The 8,635-nt window shown below is 47.4% G+C and overlaps 1 protein-coding gene across 1 annotated transcript; it reads right to left on the bottom strand.

Annotated features, from left to right (window-relative positions):
• Positions 1 to 86: 86 nt before the first annotated feature.
• SGSH (N-sulfoglucosamine sulfohydrolase) lies at positions 87 to 8,628 on the bottom strand. The gene is made up of 8 exons (XM_035104164.3): positions 8,480 to 8,628; positions 6,821 to 6,981; positions 6,599 to 6,704; positions 4,458 to 4,611; positions 3,913 to 4,069; positions 3,376 to 3,457; positions 2,155 to 2,358; positions 87 to 1,275 (listed from the first exon to the last, which is right to left on the bottom strand). The coding sequence occupies exons 1-8, from the start codon at positions 8,601 to 8,603 to the stop codon at positions 716 to 718; spliced, it is 1,548 nt and encodes a 515-aa protein (XP_034960055.3). The 5' UTR covers positions 8,604 to 8,628; the 3' UTR covers positions 87 to 715.
• Between the last annotated feature and the right edge of the window lie 7 nt (positions 8,629 to 8,635).

Genomic DNA, 8,635 nt, shown 5'->3' with positions numbered 1-8,635 from the left:
TGAAGAGGTAAACAGCAAGTGTAGGAGAAACCAGAAGACATTCTAGTGACTGTCATTGCTGTAGTAACAAGGGAAGGACTATCAGCTCAATGAAGTAATCTGCTTTATTTGTTGGTTGAATATTCAGTAGGAGCCACATAAAAAGCTCTTTCAAACTTACTGTTTAGAAACGTCTCATAGGCCTGTAGCAGTCTGAAAAGCATGGAGAGGAACTGCATGTTAGCTTTCCACCTACTGGCAGGTTTTGGAGTTGGGTGCTTTTAAGTGACTCCGCCATGTGCAATCCTCTTCAGAAGACTGTACGGGGTACTCTCCTAAATTTTTCAACCGCATCTAGGCCTAACGCATTCCTGTACACATTCCTGCAAAAGGCACTGTTTCTGAACGTGCAAATCACAGCCTGGATCGGACCAGCCCATTTCTGTAGAGCAGCACCTGCTGGCTGTTCCATTTGGCACTTGCGACATTATTCCCTTTGGCAGCAAACATTTTGGCAATGGAGGGCTGGCTAAGACGGTTGATATGTCTGCAGCAATTAAGAAGGCGGGCACATAAGAAACCACCCTCGTCTTGCTAACTCCAGCTCTTCCCACAGCTGCAAACGCAACAGTGCTTAGCTCTGCAAACTGCAAGCCTTTGCAAGTCAGAGCTTTCCTTAGCGCTGCTCATATGAATGAGGAACTAGCAGCCACCACAAAAGGGAAGAGGGGGAAAATCACAGTTCGTTATGCAGCGGTCGACACTGCGGGCTGGGCTTATCCTCCAGAACTCCGTCGGGCACACACACCCAGGGGTCGTCTGTTTCCCACTGCCATTTCAGCAACAGCCCCCTGAGCTCCTCTAGGACCTGGGCATAGCGGGGGTCAGAAGCCAAGTTGCGGCTCTCCGTGGGGTCGAGGCTGTGATCGTACAGCTCCCAGCGTTCCCGGTAGTAGTAGCCATGCAGCGTCTTGTTCCAGTGTGTGGGCTGCCCTGCCTGGGTCCTGTTCAGCAGGTCCTGGAATGTGGGTGACACGTAGAAGTCCTGGTCGATGGGGAAAGGCGTGCGGTTCTGCAGGTTGTGGATGAAGCGCAGGGGCCCCCGCTGCACGGCCCGCATGGGATAGTGCATGGTCACTTCATGGAGGCTCTGGCTTGCAAACACTGTGGCCCACGCTGGCTCCAGAGACAGCGCTGGCAGCAGGGACTTCCCGGTCAGTTGCACCATCCGCTTCCCAAAGAGGCTGTAACTGGGGTACGGCACAGAGAACCAGTCCAGAATGGTGGGGGTCATGTCTACAGAGAGGAAGGGAAAACGTCAAGCATAATATAATAACAATAATAACAGCAACATTTATTTAAATGTCACTGCCAAAGTAGGTGGCTCAATCCCACAATTAAAAGAAGAAATTCCTCCCCAAAGGGTGTACAATCTAACATGACTATAAACAACACAATAAAAATCAACCATTTAAAATGCACAATTAAACCCGGTGTAAATGGCTTTTTGTTACTGTTGTTGTTAAGTAATTTAGTAATTTCGTTGTTCCCGCAAGGGGACAATGACAATAAAGATATCTTAAACTGCTTTAGACATTTTATTTGCAATCCAGCAGTATGCATAGTAAATAAAACACAATTATTAAATATTGGAAACTTTCTATGGACTTCTTGCTGAACTTGTAATATCTGGATTTGAAGATTGGAAAAAATATTTAGATGTTAAAAATGGAAAAAAATGATAACATTTTCTTTAAAAAAATGAAGATAGGAAAAAATATTGGCTTACAGAAAACAGAATAGTTGGGAGTTTAATAGATAAATACTATATGCAACTGAAGGACATAGAACTGGAAGTCTTTAAAAAAATTTTCCCATTTTCTTTTCTTTTTTGTTTTTGATCCTTTTTAGATTAGATTTTTAAAGTGTTTCTTTTGTTATCGTGCATCATAAAAAATATACTTTGCATTGGGTACGAACTTTTGTATAGCTTTGGATAAGTATCAAAAATAAAAGTAAGTTAAAAATAAATACACAGAACAGATGGGTGCAAAATGGAAGCCAGTTCGCGGTTGTCTGGACACCCCCCAAAGTCTCTTCCTCACATTCAAAGCCCTCCCCTGCCTCACACTTCCCCGATGCCAATACAGGAGTTGGTAAATCAGCAGCTCTCACCTAGCAAGCTGACATAGGCACTGCTGACCTGTCCCCAGCGCGAAGGATGCTCAGGCGAGGAGATGAGGAGGGGTTCAGCCGTACCTGACCAGTACAGGTTAGTTCTGCCGCTTGGGAAAGGGATACCGTTGTCGGAAGTGTAGATTACAAGGGTAGTGTTGTGGAAGCCGGCGTTGTTCAGCTCCTCTAGGACAAGACCAATCCCTACATGTGCCACAGAAAGAGACCTGAGGGTGCTGCGCCAAAGGCATGTAGCAGCCTTCACCAACAACTGTGCTCAGGAGAACTCTCGTCTGCAAAGTGAACCACTCTGATCAGATGGGAGCTTCATCACCACCATCTAATTACTGAATGGGACTTGCTTTCCAGCAGCCAAAAGCAGCTCATCCAGCTGCTCAGCATGAAATATTTTCACTCAGTTGGGGCAGCCAAGTCTGGATATTGCTAACCACAAATGCTGAAGATAATGAAATTCATAATAATAAACAATAAGGGAAATGGAAGTACAAAGAGGCTGAAGAAGCACTTAGATATAGCAAGAGGGGAATAAGTATAAATGTAAAATGATTGTTAAGATTTCTAAATCCAAAAAACATTTTGAATGATTGGGAATGTGTGGTTAAAATGGATCAAGAATTTTTTTTTAATAAGTGTGTTAGAAGAAGAAATGGTTTAAGAGATAGAGTGTGCTGTATTAGTTATAAATAGAAGCGTGGAAGGGAGGGAAGGAGGAAGTCGACAGATTAAGAATTATATTAGATATTGTTAAAGAAATGTTTTTCCCCCTCTTTTTCTTTTTGATTTCTGATTTTTCTCTTTTTTGTAGTTGATATAAAATCAATAAAACCATATTAAAAAAAGATAATGAAATTCATAGATATAATGTATGGAGTCGCTTAGTGCTTTCTTTCCACACCTCACTAGGATTTCCAGCGTTTTAAAGGCCAACTCGAGCACATGTGTGTACCTGGAGGCCAGATGCATCCCTGTGCTGAAGAGAACTTGATTGCCACCCCTCCCTCCAGAGCAGATGTTTCTCCAGAAGGACTGCCTTAGGTCCTTAAGCACAAGAGATGCCACATGGTATATCAAATGTGCAAAAATGCACCAGACTCTCCCTGAACACACCTAAGCTCTCACTCTTGCTTCAAGAGCGCTGCCTCTCCAGCCTTGCTCTCCACTCCTGCAGGCAGGATTGCTCTGATTCAATAACCGCCCTACCTTGATCCATGCGCCCAGTGGTTGTGTACTGAGCTGCCAGGTCCCCACGAGCAGCTGGCGTGTCCTGTACAAAATATGGGACCTGAGGGCAGAAAGGGGGGGCAACTGTTACCAGAAGCTACACCAGGAAGGGAAACCAAGGGAATAAAGGCCCACAAAGAAATTGCAATGGCCATGGCTAACCTCCCTCCATTGGGCACAAATGATCTGCTGCACAACTCCTGGTCCGGCAATGGGGATGGCTAGGGGACGCTGCACATGCTCCCAGGGTTCCATGGCAGAGAAGAAAAGGGTGGAATTCAATGCAGCGCTATGGAGATCGATCCATCAGCACATGCATTTCTGCTTGCCAGGCTGAACAACCTCCCTCCCCTCCCCTGTGCGCTGTTATGAGGAGGAGCACATAGAGACAGGAGCCCATGTGACGGCTTCTGCTAGTGGAATGGGGTTGCTGAATCTGGCCCACGCGTCTTTACTTAATTACCTATTAAATCTATATCCCGCCCTTCCTCTTGTATCTCACATTCCATGTCTCACCTGCACTTGATCTGGGCTGTAGTGCTGGGGTTTCCAGTCTGGGATCCAGCCCATTCCAGGCTCTCCATTGCCAAATTTCTCGCAGAAGGCTCCGTACTGGGGCTGGGAGTGGCCGCAGCGGTGTGGATCGTGGAAAGCAACATACAAGAAAAAAGGCCTGCCAGTTGAAAACGCAGGAGGTGTGAATGCACTCAAACGCCTGAGACAACAAACATCATCTCCACCACTTTTAGCAAAAGTACTCTGGGCGTCCTCCAGCTTTGCTGAGGTTCCTCTTTCTGCTAACTGCAGCCCTCAGCCTCTGCTCCCTTCAGTTTTTCTGCTGATTCTCTGTCCTGATTTTTCATCCTCCATGAAATAAACCCCACCAATTTTCCCCAAGCTCCCTTTTTTGCCTCTCAGGTTTGCGTAAATTTTCCTGCAACAAACATGTAGACTGATGGCTGTGCATTCTTAAATTCCGTTTGTGTGTGCCAGAGTGCCCTGGTCTACGCAAGTAGTGAGCCTGCAATGCAATACCAGCACCCGATGATGGGATCTCTTACCTCTCCTCCTCCTGGCTGCGGAGGAATTTCCGAACCAGCAGCTTGATTCGGGTGATGTTCCGCCCCACCTGCAGGACAGAGCCGTTCTCCTCGGTGTAGGCAAAGTCAAAGGGATACACAGCCTCTGGCCCGACGTGTTTCTTCCCAATGATCCCTGAAGCAGACAAACACCAGCAGTTAGATGCAAGAGCAAGGAAAAGTTAATAGTTCACATAAAAATCCACCAGCGCTCTGATGCACTTCGGAGCTAGTGGTTACCCTGGATCAGGCTTCCTCAACCTCGGCCCTCCAGATGTTTTTAGCCTACAGCTCCCATGATCCCTAGCTAGCAGGACCAGTGGTCAGGGATGATGGGAATTGTAGTCTCAAAACATCTGGAGGGCTGAGGTTGAGGAAGCTTGCCCTAGATGAATCCAACACAAGGTCTCTGTTGTCTAAGAGCTACTGACTGGCTCCCAAGAACTGTGGTTTCCTAAAACAGCACTTCCTGCCAAGGCTCAGGCTATCTCAATCCCAAATGAAGAGATGCAAGCAAATACGGTTGCAAAAATGTAGGCCTCGTTTCAACTGGAGAGGAATGCATGTGTATGACCTGAATGTGGTTACTGGGTGGTGGGAGACTAAGCATGTACAGAATGCACTCCCGTGTGCCAAGGCTTAGCCTCTGGTATGGAAAACATGATTAGGGACTAAGCCCTGGAGAAACTTGGTTCAGATTAAGCTTCATTTTAAAACCAGTCTCTTTCATATATGGTACATTTGACATGGAATACATTTTGTACTTAGCATAAGTACACGCATGTAAATAGCTCTATGTGTATATGTGCAAGAATTGTGTTACTGTGCAATAATCGCTGGTTTCTCCTTTAGAATACATGGAGGTGGTGACAAAGAAGAACGCTTTCCATGGATTTTAGAGAGGAGCTACTTGTATAGCATGCATCACCTTCCACATATGATGCTTGCCCTGTTGGATTCTGTACTTGGGGGGGTTGTATGTATCCCAGTACCAAGTATGCCATGATAATGCCGTCTTCTCATCTGTGCCAAGGTGAGCCAGATTCTGAGTGAAGGGGTATTCAGGAAAGGCATGTATGCACGTATACTCAACTCGCTTTTCTGTTGTGGACTGAGCATGCTCCAAAACACGGATGATGGAAGCTCCACCCCTTCCCATGACAGGAGGGCAGTCCCTGGCAGAAAAATATTGGTGGAAGCTTCGGGGTAAATAAAATAAACCCCACTGCAGCTGACCACAGGCACCCAACCACACCTTGCCCCACAATACCTCTCACTACCAAGGAAATGCAACACAGTGGTACCTCGGTTTAAGTACTCAATTGGTTCCGGGGAGCCATTCGCTCCCTGAAAAGTACTTAAACCGAGTGCCTCTTCCGTGTGTGTGCGAAGATCGCTTCTGCGCATGTGTGCGCCACGGAACCCAGAAGTAAACACTTCCGGGTCCGTGGAGTACTTAAACCGAAAGTACTCAAACCGGAGCGTTCTCAAACCGAGGTATGACTGTATACGAATAGAAAGAGGACCTACCCAGTTGACGCTGACACAAAACCTCACAAGCACACTGTACAAAAGAATACAAGCCTCCCCTTCTCTCCTTCCCCAACCTTATACTGTACTCAGCACTAATGTCTCACAACAAATTTAACTGATGTGTAAGAAAGACTCTACAACCTAAAAAAGAGACAAGGCGTGTACTTTTGCAAACCAAGAAAATCTTTTTTAAAAATAAAATAAAATACATAGAATCCTTTCTCCATCTATGTACAACCACAGAACTGGGGCTAAAACTCATCAATGCACATTATAAATGAGGGATTAGAGAAGCACTGTGTTTCTGTGTATCTGAAGAAGTGTGCATGCACAAGTAAGCTCATACCAAAATAAAAACTTAGTTGGTCTTTAAGGTGCTACTGAAGGAATTTTTTTATTTTGTTAAAAAAAATGGTTTTATTGCTTTTTGTAAATTGCATTTTCTTAGCTGATTGCAAAGAAAAAAGAACTAAAATTATTTGTGTGGTGTGGAGGCTGCCCTTCCCAGATCCCCTATAGAAGAAGAGGAGTGGTATCTTGAGCTGCAAGTGAATTTGCAGGGAGGAATTCTCCTGCTCCTACCAGCTTACCTGTCCGAATCCCTGCCTGCCTAAGCAGCAGGGGGAGGCTCCGAACACTATCAAAGGAGTTGAAGTGATGCACATCCTGGTGGAGCCCATACATCCCATTCTGGTGCTGCAGATAAGAGAGAACCATTCACAATATGAGCAGGGCAGGCAGGGAAGGGAGTTCCAAGGTGATAGAAAAGGGCTGAGCAAGCAGTTCCCTTATGGCCACCTGGCAAGTGTTACCTGAGGCAGGCCTGTGAGAATGCTAGCCCGGCTCGGGGAGCAGCTGCTGACGGAGGTGAAGGCATTCCGGAAGATCAAGCTGCGCTGGGCCAAGGCATCCAGGTTTGGGGTGCTGATGGCCGTGTTGTTGTACACGCCGCTCTCAAAGCCACCGTCGTCAGCTGCCATGGAAGGGTCAGAGGTCAAGGTGTGAAATCAGTGTCCCCATTGCAACGCCATGGTTGCCTATGAACAATGGTAGCTATGAGCCAGGTAGCTGGGGGTTTGGGGCCAAGTTCTGCAGCTCAAGCAGCAGTGCCCAACTCCCTAACAAAACTGAAATTTTGTGCTGCACCCCAAACTCAAGCAATTTACAGGGTGCTTCCACATGGCACCCTTTACTGTGGATGCATGCAATAACATGACACTGTATTTATCAAAATCCCATCCCTGCCCTTAATCTGGATTTACCCTTTCATGGATCCCCCCCCCCCCCGAAATGGTAAATCCGGATTAAATGAGAAGATACTATAGAACAGCATTTTGATGAGGATAACGTTGTGTGGCCTCTGCAAAGAAAAAAGAAAAAACACCCCAAAACCTGAGTCCTGAATAAACTGTTGTGTGGAAGCACCCATTAGCAACATTATCCCCAGATGCTCTAGCAAATGAGTCATGCAGTCACAGTGGAAAAGTCAACCCTGGAAACTGAGCCACCCAACAGGTGAGCATATGAGCTGATGCTCCATTAAATCAGTTTGTGGGACAAAAGAGGAACTGCAGCAGGAGGAAAAGGGGAAACGAATACAACAGATTTCACACAATCCTGGTTACTGCTGGGCCTGTATTACCAAAGCCTTTAGACAGACCCTCAAAGTGACGCTATTTTCCAGGGACAGTCCAGGCTTTACATAAATTGATCCTGGAATGTCCCACTTTTTATTAGGACATCCCAATGTGAGAGGGTATGCTTTAGCAACCAGGCATAGGTCCAAGGGTATGCTTTAGAGCAGGCATCCCCAAACTTCGGCCCTCCAGATGTTTTGGACCACAATCCCTATCATCCCTGACCACTGGTCCTGTTAGCTAGGGATCATGGGAGTTGTAGGCCAAAACATCTGGAGGGCCACAGTTTGGGGATGCCTGCTTTAGAGCAACCAGGCATAGGTCCAAGCGTCTATATGCAATTCACATGCTCTCTCACTTACACTACCTATGGCTAAACCCCAATATCTCTTAATGCCCGTCGAGCTCTTCAGTGCCCACCATAAGGACTCCTTGGCCCCCCCAGCAGAACACAGGCCTACCATCTCCAGTCTGGGAACAGCTGTGCCTGCTGAATTCTGTTAACAGCACAGTAGCCCTAGCTGAAAAGAAGTTGGCAACAACATGCTTTGACTGGTGCACCAAGTGCCCCAACCAAGAGGGGCATGAGAAGGGAATGGTGGTTGTGGGACATATCTTAGCGCCTAGTAGTCCATACTGGGTGGGGGGGGGGCGCAAGTCCGGCCCCTCCCCTAAGTTTCATACTTCCCTCCTCAGAGCTTTCAGGGCTACTTCCCGCGAGGGCGAACTGAGTGGGGAACAGGGGGAGGCGGCGCGGGCGCCTGGCTCTCAGGGGGTTTAATCTCCAGAGAGCAGCACCCCGGCTGCCCTGGGCCCCACAATCTGCTCGCTCACCGACTATTAGCAGCACGTTGCGAGGTCTGCCCGGGTCACTCCGAGCGCAGCAGAGCCCCAGAAGCATCAACAGCAGCAGCGGCGGCGGCGGCGACACCACCCATCTCCGCGCAGGCGGAGACATGGCGAGACACCCTTCCTCGCCGGGCAGAGCGC

The sequence above is a fragment of the Zootoca vivipara genome, chromosome 2 (assembly GCF_965207765.1).
Source record: "Zootoca vivipara chromosome 2, rZooViv2.hap1.1, whole genome shotgun sequence".
NCBI classification, from domain to species: domain Eukaryota; kingdom Metazoa; phylum Chordata; class Lepidosauria; order Squamata; family Lacertidae; genus Zootoca; species Zootoca vivipara.
Note: the sequence above shows the minus strand (reverse complement) of the source record. Positions and strands in the feature narration are given on the sequence as shown.

Bases quoted from the DNA above. Each gene is read 5' to 3' on its own strand.
- SGSH (XM_035104164.3), bottom strand. From the start codon at position 8,603: ATGTCTCCGCCTGCGCGGAGATGGGTGGTGTCGCCGCCGCCGCCGCTG. The intron at 4,612-6,598 runs GTAAGCTGGTAG...TGTCTGCTTCAG, and splicing joins GCAGGCAGGGATTCGGACAG to GGATCATTGGGAAGAAACAC. The intron at 1,276-2,154 runs GTGAGAGCTGCT...TCCTCTCTGTAG, and splicing joins TGCCTATGTCAGCTTGCTAG to ACATGACCCCCACCATTCTG.